Genomic DNA, 23585 nt, shown 5'->3' with positions numbered 1-23585 from the left:
CTTTGATATATGGTGTAAAAAGAAATTTTTGAATTCTCCTGCATATTTGCCTAATCCTATTGGTTTTTTTTCTTTTCTTAAAATCATACTAGTGTAATATATATATATATATATATATATATATATATATCTCAATCTCATTTTAACTGTTGTTGCACTATTAACTTTTACTGAAGAACCATTATACTATGAATACATGTAAATGAAACTGCAAACAAAACCACACACTTTGCAGTATATGTGTAAATGATAATGAATACACATATTAATAAGTGCAGTTGATGGGTCAGAAAAGCAGGAAAAAGGCAAAGAACATTACAAAACTGTCTGAGAAACTCTTGTCAGTTCTTGAGAAACAAGCTGAAGAGACTAGAAGGTCCTTTAATGCTATAAACGTAAGCTAGTGTTTTGAAACTTTGTCCTGCACGTCCCCTCCTTCAATAGAATTTTTGTGTAAAACACCATTTAGCTTTCATTGTTCTGAGAGTCCCAATGCTGAACAGTAGCTGTGTTTTGTAGGCAGTGTCAGTCTTATTCCTGAAGTATGATTTATTGAAAAACACAAGATGAATTCACACATTTTGTTTCACATTGCACATCAAAAGCCACAAGACCCCATTTTCACATAAAAATTGTGTTACTGAGGCATAGTGAGCTTGTAAGACCTTTCAGAAGTGCAGCGGACTACTTTTACTGTAGAAGCTGTGTACCGATCGAAAGGTTCCAAAGCTTTGTTGAGTGCTTCAGAGGGAGAATTTGGAGCATATTGTACATCACATGCAGTTTCTGGCATTTCATCTCATACTGGATGCGACCGCTGAGCCTTCACCAGGCGAGGTCGCCCCCACTCCTGCCCGCTGCCTGCCTGAGCCCTGCTCTGCAGCCTCGCTGCTGCCTCGTTGCTGCCTTCTGTGTCTTTCCCCCCTCCTGCTGCCTCGTTGTTGCCTTCGTCGTTTTCCTTCTCCCCTCTGCTGCTACACTCGTCTTTCCCTTCTATTCTGCCTGTTTGCCCTCTGTGTATCCCTTTCCCCCCTCTGCTTTACTTGTGTCTCCTCCCGTCCGCCGGACGACCCAGCCGCCGCTGAGCCGCCCTCAGACCTCCTTCCCGCCACAGCCCTCCGCCGACTCCGCCCCCCTCCTGCCCATTGGCCGTCCCGCTCCCACCACCCAGCTGACCCGCCCTCCCGGCTCCTCACTTATGACGCCCCCAGAGCGACCGCGCAGCGGAAGCGCCGAAGGTGCGCCAAAGGTAAGCCCGTTTGCGCCCCTCCGCGCCTGGACCGCGCCCAGTGCCAGGACCCCCTGCCCCGCAGACACCAGCCCACCAGCCGGACCTACGACGCCACCGAGCTCAACGCACTCAACGCCGGCCGGATCCCGAAGTGCTACCGAGCCTCTCCGAGACGCCGAACGGACCCTTCTGCTGCCACTCCTGCAAGTTCACCTGCATCCGGACCTGCACTACACCAGCACCGACCAAGACGAGCACCAGCAGCAGCCACCTGAAGTGCATCCTGCTCAACACCCGCTCCGTCCACAGACACGCCGTCGTGCTCGATACCTCAGCCCCTGACGTCGCCTTCCTCACGGAAACCTGGATGAACGCCTCCTCAGCGCCCGACATCGCCATCGCCGTCCCGGACGGATACAAGATCACCCGAAGGGACCGCGTCAACCAGACAGGAGGAGGCATCGCCATCATCCACAAGAACACCATCCGCATCACGACCAACACCGACGACACCCTCGCACCCGCCGAACACCTGCACTTCCAGATCCACATCAACTCCAAGACCACCCTCAGAGGCACCCTCATCTACAGGCCCCCGGGACCACGCACACAATTTAGCGAAGACATCGCCGACTTCATCAGCCGCACGCCCTCCCCTCCGCTGACTACATCCTCCTCGGGGACCTCAACTTCCACCTGTTGAATAACAACGACCGCAACACCACCACCCTGCTGGACAACCTCGCAAACCTCAGACTTAAGCAGCTGGTGACCACCCCCACCCACTACGCCGGACACACACTCGACCCCGTGTTCTCATCCAGCAAGGACATCACCTTCAGCCACGCCACCGGACTCCACTGGACGGACCACAGCTGCGTCCACTTCAGCTTCAGAAGGACCACGGTCCACCACCACCAGCAACAGGTTGCACGCAGAAGCTGGAACAAGATCACTGCCGACCAGCTCGCGACCTCCCTGAGCAAGAACCCCCCCCCCACCGGCGCATCAAACCCCAGCCAGGGGGCCACCAACCTCACAAAGTGGATCAGCAACTGCGCAGACGACCTCGCCCCTCTGAGGACCCCGCCTAGCAGACCCAGCAGCAAGAAAGCCCCATGGTTCACCGACGAACTCAAGAGCTCCAAGAAGAACTGCCGAGCCCTCGAGAAAGCCTGGCGCAGAGACCCAACGCAGGACAACATGACTGCCCTCAAGCTCGCCACCCGAAAACACCACCAACTGATTCACGCCACCAAGAAAACTGCATTCAAGGAACGACTGGACAAGAACGCACACAACAGCAAGGAACTCTTCAACATCGTTAAAGAGCTCTCCAACCCCAACGCCGGAATCAACGACACCACCCCCTCACAAGACCTCTGCAACTCCCTCGCCGCCTACTATTACAACAAGATCGCGGACATACACAACAGTTTCAGCACTCAACCAACGCACGCCACGACCGAACCACCGCCCCCCACCACCACCCTCCGCGCCTGGAACCCGATCAGCACCGAAGACACCGTCCGCACGATGAACTCCATCCACTCTGGATCTCCGACCGACCCCTGCCCTCACCACGTCTTCAACAAAGCCGACGCTGTCATCGCACCCCACCTGCGGGACATCATCAACACCTCCTTCGACACCGCTACCTTCCCGGAGAGCTGGAAGCACGCCGAACTCAGCACCCTACTCAAGAAGCCATCAGCCGACCCCACCGACCTCAAGAACTACCGCCCCATCTCGCTGCTCCCGTTTCCTGCAAAAGTCATCGAGAAGACCGTCAACAAACAGCTGGCCGCCTTCCTCGAGACGAACGGATCCCTCGACCTCTCGCAGTCTGGATTCCGGGCCAACCACAGCACCGAGACCGCCCTGATCGCAGCCACCGATGACATCCGAGCTCTGCTCGACAACAGAGAAACAGCGGCCCTCATCCTCCTAGACCTCTCCGCGGCTTTCGACACTGTCTACCACCGTACCCTAGTGCAGCACCTCAGCAATGTCGGAATCCAGGAGAAGGCACTGGAGTGGATCATCTCCTTCCTCGCCGGAAGGACACAGAGAGTCCGCCTCCCCCCGTTCAGATCAGAAGCCACCGAAGTCATCTGCGGCGTCCCTCAAGGCTCCTCGCTCAGCCCAACCCTCTTCAACGTCTCGCAGCCATCGCACGCCAACGCAACCTCAACATCATCTCCTACGCTGACGATACCCAGCTGATCCTCTCCCTCACCAACGACCCCGCCACCGCCAGAGCCAACCTACACGAAGGGATGACAGACGTAGCCAAGTGGATGATGAACAGCCGCCTGAAACTGAACTCGGACAAGACGGTAGTCCTCATCCTGGGATCTTCACCCTCCGCCTGGGACGACTCCTGGTGGCCCCCCGCCCTGGGCAGCGCACCCAAACCAACAGTCACGCACGCAACCTGGCCTTCATCCTGGACTCCTCCCTCTCCATGACCAGACAAATCAACGCCGTCTCCTCGTCATGCTTCAACATCCTGCGCATGCTACGTAAGATCTTCCGGTGGATCCCCACCAAAACCAGGAAGACGGTCACCCAGGCCCTCGTCACCAGCCGTCTGGACTACGGCAACTCCCTCTACGCCGGTACCACCACCAAACTCCAGAAGAGGCTCCAGCGGATCCAGAACGCCTCAGCACGTCTTATCCTGGACATCCCCCGCCGCAGTCACATATCCGGACACCTGCGAGACCTTCACTGGCTCCCGGTCAACAAAAGAATCACCTTCCGTTTCCTCACCCACGCACACAAAGCCCTACACAACCAAGGACCAGGATACCTCAACAGCCGCCTCAACTTCTACGCTCCCACACGCCAGCTTCGATCGACCGACCACGCCCTCGCCGCCGTCCCCCGCTTCCGAAGAGCCACCAGAGGAGGAAGGTCCTTCTCCTACCTGGCCGCCAAGACTTGGAACTCCCTCCCGACCCACCTCCGCCTGACCCAGGACCACCTCGCCTTCAGGAAGCAGCTCAAGACCTGGCTGTTCGAGCAGTAGCGAACCCCCCTCCCCTAGCGCCTTGAGACCCTCCGGGTGAGTAGTGCGCTTTATAAATGCTTTGATTGATTGATTGATTGAAGTCTGTCTTCTGAAATATCCTTTCTAGGCTGGTTTAAAAAACAATTTATACTAAGATTGTAACATAGTAAAAGGGCAGCATGGCCATTGACTGGTCTCTTTATTAATAGCTATTATTTACTTCTCTTCAGATCCCTCTGATTTCTATGCACAGTCCTACCACATACTGCATGCTGCAAACTTTCAGTAATATACGTACAATAAAAATGATGCTAATACTTTACACATTCTATAGTGAATATGGCCATAACCTGGTGGTTTTAGATGGTTTCTCTTAGTGTTCATACTATTCATGTATCCCCAAATGTACATGATACCAGAAAGTTTGTATTGTTTGGCTGTGAAACCAACAAAACTCAGATGGTGAACTGAAAGTTGACTGTTGAGTTAGAGGGTGTTGAGTTCAAAGTATAAAAGGCTCTGTTTTAAAATGCAGCTCCTCATAAAGTTTTTTTGACCTGATCTTTAGTCACTTCACTTTGTTTTCTATAATAACAAAAGCAAATCGCTTGTTATTTAGCTTGCCTCGATATCGAAGTAAGTTCCACTCCTGACTCTTACTGCTCCGTTAAACGAGGCCATGGGTTACTCCCTTTGAGTCCCATGAGAAGGTCACTTTATCCAGTCTGTAGGGGAAGTAAAAATATGATAGCACATTGCATATTGTGGCACAGACTCTTTCGTCTGTGGTTAACAATGAAGATATTGTTAACCATAGGTGGCTTTGTTTTAAAAGGATACATCATAAGAGTAAAGATCCTGTTCGGAACACCTAGGCCTGCTTTACGTCCTGGTGAATGTGCTTGATCCGTAAGGGCTTATTAGATATGAATCGCTGTTAAATTCTTTGTCCAGTTGCTTTTTAATTTTGAGATTGATAGAACATATTAGTGATGTTCTAACTTCGTGCAATTTTAACTTGACATTAGGTCAGATACGTATCACTGACATAATAAACAGGGCCGACTGCCCTTGTAGTATAGTTACTTACATCAACAAGGGAGGGCAATACAGCCTTAAGAGAGAGACTCCGCTGAATATTACTGCGTAGTATTGCAGACTGATGGACCCAATGAGGACGCGTGCCTCTTACTGTGGATAAGAGTTTGTCAGGCTTTTAATTTAAGAATGGGTGGTTTAACTGAAATCAAGTACATCACTAGTTAGTGAACCGCCAGTGCTATAGCTTGTAAGACCATGCAATTTTTGCTTTTATTAGCACCATGTGGTAGTTGTGTAGTATGGCCTTCTCATAATACTTTCCCCTCACTCCCTCTTTTGTTGTAACAATTTCTAGAGGTTACTCCAGCAGTCACTTCAATCATGCTGTATACTGTCTTTTGTACTCCAAATAAAAAACGAGCACTGCATTACGTAAGAAGGTGGAACATTTTCTTTAGGATGAGGGAAGCCCATGGACAGTGAATGATGACGCACCTTGGTGGTCATCGTGCATGGCATGAACATAATTTACACACTGACTAAAAGCAAAAACAACTGTCTTCTACCACACATGAACATGTACTATGCAGCTGGTGTGGACAAGCACTTCAACGCCGAACATAGGGATAGTAAGTGCTATAAAAACACTTTAATGCCATACAATACTACATCCCATCAAAATGGCCCCAAGCTTAATTAGTCTACAATTGGGATTAGGCAATTATTCCCTATTGTAGAGGACTATGTGCAAGCACATTGTTCTTAATTCAGAAGGCCTTCCTTTCCTAAAAGGGTCTGGGTGAGCAGTTCAGTCTACCTAACATGACTGAAGTAGCCCTGTGTTTGCTCGTTTTGCTGTCTGGAGTGGAGTTGGCCTGCCAGATTGGGTTGGCTTGAACAGGACCAAGTCTTATTCGGTTATGGCTGGACTTTGTCTTGAGTGGCACAATGGGCAAACAAAAATACAGTTAACTGGATTGAAGCTCCAAAGAACCAGCAGTGGCTAATATGAATGAAGCATGTCACTGTTTATCTAGGGGAGAAACCCAGAGTGCAATGATTATTACCAGACATGGGTCCTATGCACACTGTGCCATAGTACTGCTATGCTGCAACTCACTGATTTGGCCAGAAAGTATGAAAAGGGTCTGGAGTTGCTTGGGTTTTCATCTGGAGAGGGCCTTGCATTTTGGACCTCCACCATTCCTTTTAGAGCATGACCAAGTCTGATTTTCTGACTTGTCTACATCAACATAGTGAACAAAAAAACATGATGGCCTTTAAAGCCAGCCCCGAGTTTATTGCAGTGACTAAAACTAATTCAGACATTCCACCCATCCTGTTTTAATTTTCCTAAGTAACATATTGGGTCAGCAGAAGCATCGCAAAGTTTTGCTTGGCTATTTCATGATTTTCCATTAAACTGTCTTGCAAAAATCATGATTTGTCAGAAATTATAGATTCATATGCATGTCAAGTGTATATTGGCGGGGTTTTACACCACAGCCCTGAAAGTGATAAGGTAATCTTCCCCTTTGAAACCCAACTGATAAGGAAATTGAAGCTTTAAGAAGCTTCAGGAAATAAACTCACTCTGTGCAACCCGGGGAAAGGTTGGTATTTAGTTTTTTTGACTCGCACTTGTAAAAAAATATATATACTTTAGAATACAGCATATTAAGAAGGGGGAAAGAGTTTAAAATGACTTTAGCTGAAAACCAATTCAAAAATATTTTCTTAGCTCAGTTAAATGCCCTCGAAAGCTAGTGTTTATTAGGTTTATAAAATCTTGGGCATTATGGCAGAAAACCCATTGGGAATGCTTTCTCAGTTAAAGTTGGAGACTTGTTCTATTTTTGCTTGGGTCTTCTATTCTGAAGTTCTAGATCTCTGGTTGGAATTGAGCTACCCTGGCCTAAATTATCATGAAATTGATTGGTTACTTATCATTGGAGTTAAATTAACCTATATTTAGACCAAGACAGCTGGCGAAGTAAATTAGTTTAAGCTGGCGAATAAATTAGTTTAAGCTCCTTGCATTGCTCCTATGTTGAGTCCTTACAAATCTAATCTGGATTCCCTTTGCCTGGGCCTGCACTGGACATCTCTGACATAGGCCGTTGCCATTACAACCAAGGGCCATATTATGTAATGGGCGCACTGGCATGATCTGCACTGCAGTGCACCTTTCAACGGGTGCGCTGAACACAGACTTGCTTATTCTACATTTCCTGTGGTGATACGAAGCCAGCAGCGAATTTGCGCCTGCCCTGGAGGACAGCACATTAGTGAAAAGCAGCCCGCCGGTTTGAAGCAGCCAGTTGGTCTTTCTTTCACAGTGCAGGTGGCAACAAGGCCTGCTTTTCAAAGGAGGGGCAAAGATCCGCTGGGAGACCGGTGCAATGTGTGACTGCACCCACCAGTAGGGGGAATGTCTGCAGAAAGTTCATGAGATCCCCTTTGTCTCTTTTCAAGGGGCACCCTCATGGAGCTCACGAACTGTGCACCTTCTCATCTTCGCACTCAGTCAGTGTGCACCTTGCCAGCCTCTTTGCCTCTGTGCCCACACCATATTATAGACGTGGGTGTAGAGGCAAAGTGTTCCCTCATTTACACAGCGCTTTTCCCTGTGCAGATGAGTGAACGTCCCCATAGGATCTCGCCGCTGCTGAGAGTGTGCCTGTGCGATCTGGATTACCGTGGGGTCAGCACAGGCTTCAGCAGCCGCTTTTGTAACATACAAAGCTGCCTCAAAGGTGCAGAAAGCAGGCTCACGCTTAGGTTGCACTCATCTCTGGAAAACTGCTATGCTAATAGAATGCAATGAAAGTCAGCTTGGTAGTCTCTTAAAATATGCCAAGCATTAGGGGAGGCCATCACTCCTTGCTTCTAACCCTGTCATAAAACGGAAAGCTGTCTATAACCCAGTATCCAAAAGTAATCAGTTGATTCATTTTAGTTCACGATCGACCGCATCTTCTCAAAACGTATCGCGTTCTCCATGTCTTCTGCTTGATGTTCACTTGTTGGCACTTCATTTTAGGCATGTAAGTCTGTAGGCGATTCAGTTGTGGGGGATGATAAATTACTCACCTCTGCAATCCTGTAAAGCACATGTGCTAACTTATGCAAAGAGGATATACTTATCTGTAACAGTAATGTAGTCTCTGTAAAATCAGTGGATACTTATGCATGGGTACATCAAGCTGTATCATGCAGTGATGGGCTGAGCCTCTGGGCACTTTAAATTAAAATATGGTTTTGTTCATGTTCTTGTGATCAAAGTAAGTTTCTCCAACATCAAACCCTAAAAAGCCCTTCTTACTACTACTTTAGTATAAGCACGCACACTCACTGGATGTTTTCTGTTTACTGTATTTGATGGTGAATGTTTATTGTGATTTTCTGTTAAATCGCATGTTAGTGTGTATAAGTAAAGTGATTAGAATTACTTAGTAAAACAGAAATGTTCATACATTCTCCATTTTTCTGTCCATGCCTTGTTTTTATGCTGTCATTTGCATAAGGATCCTAGTTTTCCTTATTTATTCACAGAGAAAAAAGCTAGCTCAGATTTGGAGCAAATGGTGAAAGAAGAGAAATCCACGCCTCAGCTCGTGAGTCCTGAGCCAGAAACGGAGGTGTGTATGTCTTCGACTCTGGACAGACCTGTGGAGAAGGTAGAGGAAGAACCTGCCGAACAGCCAGTGGAAAGCCCTTTATCCAGAGCAGCTCCAGCAATGCAGCAAAAGAAAGGAAAGAAAAGGTAGAGCAAAAGTTTAAAAATATGCTTTGTCTTATCACCTGTTTTTTTCCTTGGGTACTAAATGTACTAGAATTGAATGCAAGACTTGAAAGATTGAGTGGACACACTAAAACTCATTCCAAAGGGGCAATAATCAATGTCCGGTTTTATTGAACTTGGCATGACTGTGCCGTTCCAAAAAAATGAAAATGCAACAACAAAGTAATAGTAAAAAAAATACATAAAATGAAGACTGCTTTTGGGAAGTACAGTAAGTATAAAACCTTTTTGGCAAAACCCCTTAGGGGAGCAAAAAACATTGACATTGCAGAAGGAAATAGGGAGGTTTAACCCTTTGTCTGCCCTACTGATGTATTTCCACGCCTCACAAAATGGTGTCCCAAGTTAGGCTTGGGACATATATATTATATACATGTGTGCACAGTATATGAAATAGTTGACTTTTGCGAGAGGCCAAGACTCACAAGAGGCAAATATCTGAGTGGGTCATGATGCCACTCCCCTCAACAATGGTATTAAATAGCATATTATACTCTGCACATATGATTTATGCAATGGCATTTTCCTGCACATTTGTTTAAAAAAAAAAAAGGGATTTAAACAAAACCACAACTTAAGGGGTTAAATTAGGACTGTAAGGTAAAATCACTTTGAAGAAGTCCTGTTACTATTAGGAGAGTTGCGTCCATGATTAAAGTATTTATTACTTTAAGTGTTTTCTGTTGGCAGTTTACCTCCGCTCTTGAATAAACTCGAATTTGACTTTGTGCTGTAGTAATAAATGTATGTATATGCATTGTTTAGTACATGTTCGCTTGATAACGTGTTATTGAGCCAGAATTGTTTTTAGAGGCATAAAATATATACACCCACGCACATCCTTACCCCCCCCCCCCACCTCACCCCCCCCAAAAAAAATTACTGTAGGCTCTGTATTCTTAAGGGGGCATTCTCTTGTTGGTAGTGGTGTGAAGGAGTCGGCTGGGGCCCAACAAGCTCCTGAATGAAGTTGGGATGAGCAGTCAGATTACCTCTTCCATCTTCACATTCATGTCTAATGGACTGAAGAGGATTTTCCACCCCCTTTTAGGCCATTCATAAGTGTGGAGATTGTGGGGTGGGGCTATGGGAGGTGCTTCGGCCAGCTATGACTGCCCCCCGCCCCCCCTTAGCAACGCCCTCCAAAGTGATCCCACTTTTTATGTATCTGGATACGGAGGGTTGAAGAAGCCTAGCTCCAACTACCATCCCCATCTAAATCCATCAAACTTCATCAACAGAAGACAAAACAGGAGGTGTACACTAAAATGAGGAGAACTAGGACTGTTTGCTCACCCTCCCTTCAAACCCCACTTCCTGGTTCATTTGTCTGTAATTCTGGATAGTTCCTTTCTCCCACAATGCTCCTCGGAACATAACCAAGTCTAACTGGCATAAGGCTAAGTCTAATATGAGATGCCATGTTGGGCAAAACAATGATGGCCTGGGATGTGGCACAAAGTAATTACGAGTAGCTTAGATTAATTGAAGCTTTCGCTTGCGAGACATTTTGTTAAGGTACATGGGACTTCGAGCCCGCCCATTGCTTACCATTGGTTGACTTCATCATCATTTTCATTTCCTTGTTTCTCTTTGGTCAGTGCTTGCCAGCTTCACTTCTCTTCATGTGTTAGTCTGTTCCCTGGAACATTTTCCCAGGAACTGCTTACTTTCAGCATCCTTTCTTCCACAGCCCCCCCCACCCCTTTTGTTTGTTGCCCCTTTGTCCTTGTGGCTCCCTCGTTGCTTCATTGTTGTTCTGTCCCCAGCACCCAAAATTGTTATTATTTCTGTCTCCTGCCCCCTCGCTTACTCTTCCGCATTCTTGCTTATCCAGTCGCCTTCCTAACCTAATCTGTTATGGCACGGTGGTAAAAAAAGAATAGACTGAGATGTGGGCCAAGTAATTATATCAGTGGCTAAGATTAATTCATGCAATCCATTCACCACTTTTTGTAATCTTCATTGTGATGCCTTGCGTATGGTGAAAATGCCCTAGATGTGGGTCCTGTGCTCATTGTGCCACTGGAATTAAGTTGCATCCAACAGAAGAGGCCCACATAGACCTAGACTAGTATTGGGGTGCTTGTGTACCTGTTCAGAGAAGACCTTGCTTGGCAGTTCAGGCTGGACTGTTCCTACGGGAGCGCATATAATGTGCTAAAAAGTAACAGATACTGTAGAAATGTACTCTCTGGAAATGTAATGCAAATACGTTGGAGAAAGAACAAATATGTAAAATGTCTGTGGAATGAAGATGTGGTCATTTGAAAAATAGCACAAGATCTAGATAGAAAACCAACTAATGAGGCTTCTGACAAACATAAAGTATCATTTTCTGGAATAAACACATAAGAATGTATCTGGGTATAGACATGCCACACCACTATTGGCAGAAAGAGAACGTCTGTATTGTGCAGTGTTAATGGTATAATACCAAGTGAAAAATAAGGGAACTTTTCCAACAAACCCCATGAACAAAGTTTGTGGTAGAGACTGAATGACTAACTTAGAATTGCCCTTTGATTTTTACTTTATCTGATTTTATAGAACTCAATAGGAGTAAACACACAGGTTTTGTGTGTGGAGTCAAAGGTTTAAAAGACTGATCTGCATAAAACAATCAGTACCAATTTTGACAAGTGCAGGAAGGCGTAAAACAATCAGTACCAATTTTGACAAGTGCAGGAAGGCGTAAAACAATCTGTACCAATTTTGACAAGTGCAGGAAGGCGTATCTGTCTCATTCCATACACCTTACTGCTTGGAACATGCTGATCAAATAACCAATGCATACCTCAAAGGAGTTCCTAACTTGCAATGTTTGCCATCAGTTTAGTGAGAGAAAGACAAAACGCCTCGACGATAGGGAGCACAGGTCATGAGGAGCAAACACGTCTACCACATAATCCATAATAATTATTGTTTCATTGTTCGACTTGCACAATACCAGTATAACATGAAGGATGTGTATCGTGGCTGATCTGTAACAGGATCATAATTTCAAATTCAAACTACCACATACCTTAATTGTTAATAGTTCTTATTTAACTGACGAGTTTTTATTATAGGATCCTGATTTGATTCAGAATAAATGTCTGCCTCTCTTCAAAAATATTGTGGTGTGGTTTATTAACCCACAGGGTTTGAGTTCAAGTGAGGTCAAACCGGTGGGCTAATAAAATGGGTTTTCTGCCAATAGCATCCCAAACTTGAATTGTGATTAATCTTTAAATTTGAAAACATTTACATATAGATGCAGTTTGCCACACACACTAAATACACAAAGCAATGTTTTTGCTTAGCAGCAACAGGAAACTTGATCTATAATATATTCTCCCAGAAACCTTTGAGAGTCGCTAGTGAATAGAAGTTCATATTTTTCCTTTCTCAATAAAATACTCATCGCCTCGTAAACGTTTGTGACTTGCATTTGCTGTAAAAGGGGACCAAAGCCCATCAGAGCAAGGTATTTTGTGTTGGGTTATAACTTACATTGCTTAGTTCCATGATAAAATGGATATAAAAATGCTATGCACACTGAACTCCACGCAGTGATCAGTGTCGTCCATGCAGAGATCTCTCACAATATTCGCATTATAATATCGACCTTTGCCAACATCTATTTCACAGTATCGCTGACCAAAATATGAAGGTAAGTAGATGTAGAGTTAAATATATTACTCTCTAATTCTCGATATATGCTTACCATCACAATAGATTTGTAGTTTAGATAGATAGATATCGGGGCCAAGAAAAAAGGTGGGGTCTCAAAGCACAACATCCCCATGCATTTTCCATGGACTTCTTTAAGAAGCTCTACTGCTAAAACTGCTGAACGGAATTACACCAAATTTGGCAAGAAGCTAGATCTTGGTCAGTAGAGTGCGCTTTTTGGGATTTGGTGTAAATCCATTCAGTAGTTTTTGAAATATTAAGGTTAAAAAACATTGTATTTCTGGACGGTAAGGTTAAAGGGACTCTTGCAAGAGTTCCTCAAACCCAGTTAAAAAAAACTAGAGCCTTCTGATTGGCCCAGGGAGCTTTTTTCCCCCCTTGGGACAGTTCACTCCCATGGGAGAAAATATGTTGCTGGCAGCCATTACAGGACTATGGGACTCAGTCCTCTGCACTAACTGCTTCTCCCCACTTGCTTCTCCTCGGCTTATGCATTTTGGTCCCATGGTTAGGGTCTCCAAGGCCAAATAAGGCTAGAGGAGAGGGGCTGCATGGCATTTTTTTTTATTTTACTGTGTATGGTCCCAGGTACAGGGTCCCTGTGGCCTAATAAGACTTTGGGAGGGGGCCTGCGCAACCCCTTCACTTTATTACATTCGCCCCCGGGAGATTGGGGGGGGGGCGGGTCACCTGGGGCTATTAAGGCTCTGAGATGGGGTCTTTATGCCCCCTCACCAAATAGTAAGGTATTTGTCCCCGGGGAATGGGGTCTATGAGGCCTCTTAAGGCTCTGGAAGGGGGTACCACGCTCCCTTATAATTAAAATAGGGTCAGGGGTGATGGGGTCTAAGGCTTTTTAAGACTCAGGATGATGGCCACACACCCTCCTCCCCTATAATACAAATTTGGCCCTAGGTTTAGGGTCCTCTGGCCTATTTGGGTTTTTGGGGGTGGCCATGCGCCCCCTAACCTAATGTAAAAGTATTTGGCCCTGGGGAATGGGATCCCCGAAGCGTCTTGAGGCTTGGGGAAAGGGCCATACGCCCCCCTCGCCTATAATTTAAGTATGGCCCTGGGGGATGAAATCCCCTCAACCCATTTTCCCACCTTCCCATAATGTTAATGTATTTGACCCTGGGTATGGGGACGCCAGAACCAGTAGTGACTTGGGGAGGGTGATGTACGACCCCCTCCCTCGGCTAAGCATTGGCTGCTTGCGGGGGAGACTGGATGTGGGGCCTGGCCGCAGGCCAGGTTCTATGGTCAACCGCAAGCCATGCACGGTCGATGGCCGTGCACAGGTCAAGGTTGCTTGACTACGAGGGATTGTCCACAGGATCTGACATCAGGCCATACCGTGCAACCAGTATTTATTATGGTAATAAAAATATTAATTCACGTTAAAATTATAGTTAGCTCTGCTAAATAGATCTGTTGAATTTGTGTTTTTTTTAGTTCAAACTGTTGTTGTCACTAACCTATTCATGTAAATAAAACGTCACTTTAAACCATGTATTTTTTCTGTGAATATGTATGTATATGCACACGCAAATCCACACTCGCAGGTCGGTATTATTCACCTTGATATTGTGACATAGGTCCTGCCATGCTAAGTATTGTCCATATTAAGTGTATGAAGGATGATTGTAACACATGTTCTTACTTAGATGAAGCAGTGTGGAAAAAAAGTTATGATTGTGCCGGGTAGGTCTTCAAATACTTTTTTCCAGTAGGGTAGGCCTCACTCCCACCTCTTTATTGTTAATCCTATTCAAATCATATGGATTTTTGAAGTCATCAAAGCTTGAAGGACTGGGCTATTTAAGGCCCAGCGGTGCCAGGGAACAACACCTAAAACCTTCGTGGGATACCTGTTCTGGCGCACTAAAGACAGAGACACGGGAGACTTCCTTCGGCGTCAAAGATCAGTGTTTATTACTGCAGGGATGCAAAAGTCATGAGAAGTACAACAGAGTGTAGGTTCCAAGAGTCTGCTTCGAATTGCATTTGTGTGTCGCTCTCTTTTATACAAGATCTTGTCATTGCACAATATGTAAGCAAAAGGTTACAGCTCAGTTCCCACAGTAAAATTCAAAGGATCGCTTTCATGTATTCAGAGCTCCGGAACATAATTACATTAACATCACCAGTTCCAACTGTAAAAGCACATCTTCCCACCATTAGGTACATTCCACTTGAGTTGTAAATAAGCAAGAGAAAGAGACAAGAACAGCTGCAGGGAAAATCAGACCACAGGGAGGAGAGAGTGTGAGGATAATATTGGATGCGTAATCGTGGCTTAAAAGGGCTTGATCCCAGCACGTGCAAGGCTGAAACAATAGACCGGCACACCAGGATCACCTCCGGGCGGAGGCAACTGCTTTAGCAGTGTCCTCCCCCTACTCATAAAAGACGCATGAAAGGAATATACTTCCACCGTAAAGCTTGGGAACAGAGGGTCACGATGCGGGCAGTTGCCTGTTCGCTGACTACGTGAGGGCAAGAAACAAAATGGTTGCCGTATCTAAAATGGAACCCGAGGGCTCATTGGTAAAAACCTGTAAATCTGATGAATTCTTCTGAGTAGCATGGCGATACCGCGTACACTTACTAAACTCGTCATTTACGGTTCATAGATACCACACTCGTCCATATTCGGCGATGCCCAAAACGTCGTGACGATTTTCACGGAACCTCAGACGCTCCTTTTGCCCTCATGTAGGCAAGAACTAGTCGAAGTCGGAGTCAATCTCGATTCTCATTAGATCATTCAGATGTTGTTGGAACATAATTCTATCCATTAATGTCTCTTTGGTAACAGATGGCCTTCTTATACACGTTGTAGCACAAAGGCCACATAAGGCAGGACCACACTGTACGCAAAGACAACACGTGAACAGAAACGTCACAACAACCCCTATAACCATCAGAATCTTCCAACCCCAAGTCGACATTAGACCCCAGAACCATCCTAGAAGCGTCCAATCTCCCTCGTACACGTGTATGGACTCCGAGATTTTGTGCAACTTGGAGATGGCTTGATAAACCGTTGGAGCGTTATCCGGTATGAATATACAGCAGCTCGAATGGATGACCTTGCACACACCACCTCTATCTGCTAGAACAATGTCTAGAACCATACGGTTCTGTAACGTCATAAGCCTATCCGCTTGAAGCTCTGCTGTCAGATTACCAAGGGCGCTTGCAGTTATGTTAGCGGTTGACTCTACTACACGAGTTAACTGTCTCAGGTTTCTGCTATTGACCATAGGGCCCCAAAACGGTAGAAAACCCTTGAAGAAGTCTCCTGCTTCTTGACCGGAAGTATCCTCTTTACTAATGACACCTCTCACAACTCTGGTTTTGTGATAGTCGGCAGCAACAGTGAAAGTCGGGGGCAAGAGATTTGCAATATAGCAGGTACCTGAGAAGTCATGAGGTAACCACGTATATGCTCGGTCATAACATACAAAATAGGTACCCTTGGCAGTCAGAAAGACAGGGGAAAAGAGCATCGGTAGAACGTAAGTATCCACACAAGCACTCTTCCCAAGCTGGGCTCTTGGATTTCGGCCACGACCTTGCAGACAAAAGTGGCCTAGGTGAGGTACAATCCAGATCGGAGATGAGCTTTTAAGCTGCCTATCACCTACTGATATACTATACTCAGCCTCACTAAGGTACTTATAGGCCTGCACTTCCTCCTCTGGGATGAGCGAAGCATCAAAAATGTCTCTATCTAGATCAGCCATCGCTATCGCCAGAGACTTATGGTACGGGCCAGGACCAAAGCTTGCTGAGCGTGGCTCTCGATGGGGGTAGGAATCTAGTGCACTACGGAACATGATTTGGAATGCCCGAGCTGACCCTTGGGGGCTGTACGGAAGAACCAAATATGGGATACCCCTGACCATGGTATGTGGCATTAGCCCACACACCCAACAATTTGTAGTATTTACCACCAACTGATGCTGATGCAAAAGTTGTACAAAGGAATTGTTTCTAAATTCCGCACGTCTGACTTGCTCATGTTGGGGCAGTAGGTGAAAAGAATGTGGAGAAACAGTAGAGACGAAATTTAGATCGTGAGAAGGAGAGGTAGGTAAGGCAGAAGGCAGTAATGATTGAAAACCAAAATATACTCCACCCACCAGCAGCATAGAAACAGTTAGGAACAACATGAAAACCTGTAATAAAAAACATTTTGTACGAAATGTGCTGTACAATTTAGATCTTTGCGCCGCCTTTTCCTCTAGCTTCGACAGCTTGGAGAACTCCATCCTCTAACAACCGTCCGCAACGTTCTTGACGCACTTCGTTCTGAGTAGCGATTGCCAATTCCCAGGAGTTCCCAGAAATCGACAAAAGAAACCGACCTAGTGTCGATAGCTGCTAAACAGAAGGAAGTACCCGCACGGCCCTACGGCCAACCCAGATGATAGGTTAAATGAATTAGAATCAATTCAATAATAGTCTCTTAGCTGCATGAAAAGAAAAGGTAAACACAATATAAAATGTCCACAATGTTCATGACAACGGTAAGGGGTACTGTAAATTTCAAAAAGGGAATAAAAAACAGAACTCTTTTATTTGTCCTTAACGCGCGGTCGAAGAAAGTATCGACTTCTCCCGGGTTGAGTCTGATCTTCAAACAGTGGATTGGATGGCGAACAAGTGTTCGATGGTCCAGGCAATTGTTCAGTACTTGTATTTCCCAATGTTGAAGGAAGGGAAATTGTTTGAGGGGAATCAACAGGGGTGTCAGATAACACTGAAGTGTTCCCTATGGTCTGAGCTTCGCTAAATGGGACAAAGCGTTGGGGAACGTCAGTTTCAGACGAGGAAAACCCTTTACGCATCCATGTGTCTGCCGGCAGAGGAAGCGGAACCTTCTTGGTGTGGGTGGCATGCACCCAGTGTTTCCGTCCCTCCAGCCGAACCGCCGTCCTCGTGGCCAGTAGCACCTGGAAGGGTCCCACAAATCTCGGCTCAAGGTGACGTTTTCATCCGAAATTACGGGTGAGGACCCAGTCCCCTGGTTGGAGCCGATGACCAGGACCCTCTGTTTGTGACGGCAGAGCCTCAAAGACCTGTTGATGAATCAAACTCAATTTAGCAGTCAGATCATATAGATAATCGATTAACATCGGATATTCAAGTCTGTTCAATTCTTTAGGCCTTGGAACCCCCCAAATGTTCGCAGGACGGCCGAACACAATCTCATATGGGCTAAGCCCTACTCGAGAGTGTACAGTATCCCTGGTCGATAAGAGAGCTAGAGGCAAAGCGTCGGGCCATGATAAACCAGTCGTTGCCTGGATTTTAGCAAGCTTCAATTTCAGGGTGCCATTATATCCTTCCACCAAACCTGCTGACTGAGGATGATTAGCACTATGAAATTTTTGGGATATTCCTAAACCACGACACACACTCTTCATCACACTTCCCACAAACTCACTTCCGTTGTCCGACCATACAATCCGAGGCATGCCGTACCTGGGGAAATACTCTTTGAGCAGAATTTTAACTGTGGATAGAGCAGTATTATCCTTAAGAGGGTAAGCTTCAATCCACCTGGAGAATGCGCATACTACGACCAACACATACTTCAAATTGTTGCATCTCTCCATATGGATGAAGTCCAATTGGATAACTTCGAAGGGACATGTAGGAGGGGCAAAATGACCAGGTGGAGTGGGGGTGCCCTTACCGGGATTATGCATCAAACATACCATGCAGTTCTTAACCACTCTCTCTGTACATTTAGTAATCCCATCATTCTTCCATACAGGAGACAATAACTTGCATATGCCCTTCGAGCTAATATGTGCTGTGCCATGGGCCATTGTAACAACAGCAAGCACATATGCATCCGGTAACATCCATCTCTGTTTCTCTGACAAGTCAACCCAACATCCATTCTCGTCTAACTTTTCCGTGCTTTCTTTCCACTTAGTCTTTTCCATTTCAGTGGCCTCATTCTGTATTTCCTTCACACTCTCCACTGTGTCCTCACACATGCTAGTTTCTGCTGGCCATCTTACTGAATTCGCAACGTACATTCGATTTGTCAGATCTCTAGCTGTCTCTTTAGCAGTTTCGTCTGCAAACGCATTACCACGACCAACATCATCCGTCACTTTTCGATGCGCACTACATTTAATTATGGCCACCTGCTTAGGCAATGTGAGTGCACCTAAAAGGTCATTCACAAGCTGTCCATGCTGAATCTTCGTGCCATGCGACGTTAAGAATCCTCTTTCTTTCCACAATCGCCCAAAACTGTGTGCCACACCAAAAGCATACTGACTGTCTGTAAACACATTCACCCGCTTTCCTCTGGACAACACACACGCTCTTGTCAAGGCGACCAACTCAGCTGCCTGGGCCGAGTTCTGACTCAATCTCGCAGTTTCCACAATCGTACTCAACGTCACTACAGCATACGCAGTCGTCACATCACCATTCGGTAACTTAAAACTGGAACCGTCAACATACAAAGTACCATCGGGATCTACCAATGGAGTATCTTTTAGGTCGATACGACCCTTCGTTTCTTCCTCAGTTCTTAGATAACAGTCATGTGATGCTACATCACTTGACTCCGTGTTGATCGGCAATAATGTTGCTGGATTCAACACATTACACCTTTTTATCCGTATATGACTAGCCAGTAACGTCAGCTCATACCCAGACAACCTTGCGCTCGTCAAATGTTGAGTTTTCGTTCGGTTCAAGAGAGTGTCAACTGCATGCGGAACCATCACCGTGAGCATATTATCCATGACCAGGCCTGCGGACTGTCGAATGGACGCCGCAGCTGCCGCTGTTGCTCTTAAACAACTCGGCAAAGCTCTAGCTACTGGGTCTAAGGTCGAAGAAAAATATGCGCAGGGACGCTGTTTGTCACCAAATTGTTGCGCCAGAACACTCAACGCACAACCATCCCTCTCGTGAACGTACAGTGTAAACGGCTTACTGTAATCAGGAGTACCTAACACAGGAGCCGAACACAACGCATCACGTAATTCAGAAAAACCTTTTTGACACCCTTCAGTCCATGGCAAAGGAGTCGGAACATCCTTGCAGGTGAGAGCTAACAATGGTTTCGCCAATAGTGAAAAATTTGGGATCCATTGTCTGCAGTATGACGTGATACCTAGAAAGGCACGTACATCTCTCTGAGCTTTTGGCACAGTCATTCGGGTAATCGCTGCAATTCTCTCTGGGGTCAACCTTCTCCCTTCTTTTGACAATAAGTGACCTAAGTAGGTTACTTCTTGGCAACAATATTGCAGCTTGGAAGGTGACACCTTGTGATGTAAGTCACATAAGTGCCGCAACAACGATACTGTAGCAGTTCTGCAAATATTTTCGGTATCAGCAGCTACCAACAGGTCGTCAACGTACTGAATCAAGGCTGCGCCTGCCGGTAATACAAATGAATCAAGTTGACTTTTAAGGGCTTGACTGTAGATAGACGGACTCTCACAATAGCCCTGTGGTGCACGTTTCAGTCTAAAACTGCGACCACCTAATGAGAATCTGAATAGGTCTCTGCTTTCCTCAGCAATCGGGATACTAAAGAAAGCATTCTTTAGGTCGATCACCGTGAACCAGGAGGCAGATGCTGGAATCAGGGTCAACAAAGTTGTGATATCAGGGACCACGGGGAACTGTGGAATCACGATTTTATTTACTTCTCTCAAATCGATTATGAAACGGTACACAGGAGGTTTAGATGGATCAGTTCGTTTTAAAATGGGTAACACAGGACTATTACAAACATTTCCCCGAGTTTCTTCAACGACGTCCTTTTCGATCAGATCGTGCACAATCGTTAATAGCGCCCGTTCTCCCTCAATGGAGATACGATACTGAGGTATACGTGGCAATCGCACATTGGGTTTCATATAAGGTGGGATGTCCAAGAGTCCCACGTCATTGGGACCTGTGGCCCATAGAGACGCAGGAAGGGAGCTCAATTCCGGCGGGAGTTTATCGATCGACAAGTACATAGGAGGGATTACTCTTCGACCTAATGTAAGCTCCACTCCTTCAGGAGAGCAATACAATGTCGCATATAACCGTTTTAACAAATCCAAGCCCAGAAGATTCTCACCACAACCAGTAGATAGAATCAATGGAGCCTCCAGCTCACGAGGGCCAATTGTAAGGGGTAAAGGGCTAGAGACAGGATTGCTAACAGGGGCGCCAGAGAATCCAACGGAAACATTTGTTAAGCCGGACAAAGGTGCGCCAGGGAGTTTCGAATGCATGATGGAACTTTTCGTCGCACCAGTGTCTAACAGAAAAGGCTCAACTACGCCAGATGTAGCAACTGCGACGTAAGGCCCACTCTGATCAACCGGAACTGATACTACTCCCTCTCTCTGTCGGTGGCTGTCCTAGTAATGATCGTTTGCAACAGTCTCATGTTCAACGTAGTAATCGTCCACATGATATTGTGTAGATCTAACTGACCCCGCATTTCGCTGGTCAAAACAATTATTCGTATCTGATGAATTCTGAGGGCGATCATTCTGATTGTGAATGGTACCACGGCCTCTACCTCGAGATGCCTGCTGAGGACCACCACGGCTTCCTCGTGACGATACACCATTAAGACGGTCACGCAAAGCGGGACAGTCGTATTTTATGTGACCCTCCCTTCTACAATACGCACACTGGTTATACCCAAGCGTAGATCTGAAGTCAGAGGAGTCAGGACGTGACTGTATTCTGGAGGATTGCGATTGTGGTCTATATTGCTGTTGCGAATCATTTTGATTTGAACGTGGAGGATATGCTTGCTGCAACAAAACCTTCGTTTTGAGCTCCTTCGTTTTCTTATCTACACGATCACTTTCTTCTTTTTCCCTATTCTCATAATATTGAGCCGTTGCTAATATCTGTGCAGTGATTGAAACAGCCCATGCACTTTCTGAATTCTTCAATTTGTTGCATAGTTCAGGTAACAAATTTAACACGAACTTATCAACGAATAACCGCTGACCTCCCTCAGTGCTCATATCCTGACCACTATGATCGACAAATGCTTCCTCGAACCTAGTAAAGAAGTCCGAGACACTCTCGTCTTTCTTTTGCTTACAAGCTGATAATTTATCCCAGTTCACCCTCATTGCTGGCATGAGAGTTTTCATAAGTGTAATTATTCTCTGAGGTAGATCCGTAATTAACTGCTCAGGCTTAGCCCCACCAACTTGTCGGCCATCAGCTGCTATTAGTGCAGCCCAATCACCGCCTAACTCATTTGCATGATTTTCCTGACGAATTTTCGCCCAAACCGGTTGTGGCACAACATTACCGAACAGCATGTCGATGTCGGCAAGGTTCATAGTAGTAGCATCTACCAATTGGGACAACTCCTTATAGTAACCCGCCGGATTCTTGCGTGGATCAGGCAAGGACTGTTTGACCTGTAAGACTTCTGATCGCTTCCATGGGAGGTGTATCCAAACTCTTTGAAAATGTGGCAAAACTGGGGGAGCAGCACCAGGATCACCTGGCATCCACACTGGCGGGACCTCTCTCATAGGGTACTGACCAGGAGCCGCTTTCCAATTCTCAGAGTCGTCATCAAACGACACTCGAGAAGGCATTGTCGACCTATGGGCTAACAGTCGCTCTAAGGCACGTCGTACATCTCCACCTACAATCATACCGCTCAAAAATTGACTCTGAAGTTCAATCATATCGGGCGGTACGTTATCTAAATTGTTATTATACCATTCTTCCCTCAAAAAGTTACACATTTCTTCGAACACGAATCTCTGTGTAGGCTCATTAAACTGAGAAAACGTCTCAAAAACCATGCGTGGAGGGTAGTAGGCAGGATGTCTTATCCACCTATGTGCCATTGTCACTAACGTCTCTTTTTCCCTTCCACTAGGGATCTGACTCCGTCTTTGGGGAGTTTCAGAAGTATCGGATGGAAATAACTGACCAGAAAGCGGTGAATAAAGGGTAGCAACAGTGTTAGGGATACGATTACGAACAGAAGGAGAGCAGGAGCCACAACGTTTGAAGTGACGGCCGACACAGCAGAAGCAGGCAAGGTAGTCGGGGTGGCAGGGACAAGAGGCTGAGAAGGTACAGGCAAAGGAGCAGTAGGAATAGAGACAGGTGGTGAGACAAACGTAGGACCAACACCGGGCTGACCCGCAGCCGCCGGAACAACAGGAGGGACAACAGGAGGAACAACAGGCGGAACTACAGGAGGAACTACAGGGGCTGTAGCACCCTGTGCATAAGGAGGTGGCGATTTCATCAAATACGCTAACAAGGAATCCTCCTTTAAATCCTCTTCTTTCTTATCCTGACTAGCTGGTAAAACCGGATAACATTTGTCTATCCTCATGTGATGCAGTCTAGTGGAAACTTCTATTTCTCTTTCTTCTTTATCTCGCTGACATTGTTGTACAACTTGCATTATCGGAACGATCCCTTCTCTTCGATCCTTTTTAAGCTGTTTGATTTCTTTCTGCTTGGCCTCTTTACGCCACAACCGAAAGGAATCAAACATAGCTGGCCTAGCTTTCTTTCTAAACAATTTAGCTTCAAGATTATCTAAAATCGCAAGTTCAAAACTTCCGTGCGGTGGCCAACTAAGGACACCATCTTTTTTCGTGTAACGGACCCAATATTTATTATATATAATAGGGCCCACACCATGTCGACTATAGAGCTCATATATCGGAGTTCCAACTGGAGGTATCGGACACGAGTCCTCCAACCGGGAATCATTGTTGCAACATTTAAAGAAACCAAGAATACCACTATGGCTAGGCATC

At 46.0% G+C, this 23585-nt stretch overlaps 1 protein-coding gene across 1 annotated transcript in view; it reads left to right on the top strand.

Annotated features, from left to right (window-relative positions):
* Window positions 1–23585, top strand: part of POLD3 (DNA polymerase delta 3, accessory subunit) — a 102841-nt gene that overhangs the window by 32582 nt on the left and 46674 nt on the right. The window contains exon 8 of the mRNA XM_078658579.1: window positions 8844–9054. Coding sequence (XP_078514705.1) covers window positions 8844–9054 — 211 coding nt within the window. The remainder of the gene's footprint in view (window positions 1–8843; window positions 9055–23585) is intronic.

The sequence above is a fragment of the Lissotriton helveticus genome, chromosome 8, assembly GCF_964261635.1.
Source record: "Lissotriton helveticus chromosome 8, aLisHel1.1, whole genome shotgun sequence".
NCBI lineage: Eukaryota > Metazoa > Chordata > Amphibia > Caudata > Salamandridae > Lissotriton > Lissotriton helveticus.
This window is presented reverse-complemented; position numbering and strand designations above follow the sequence as displayed.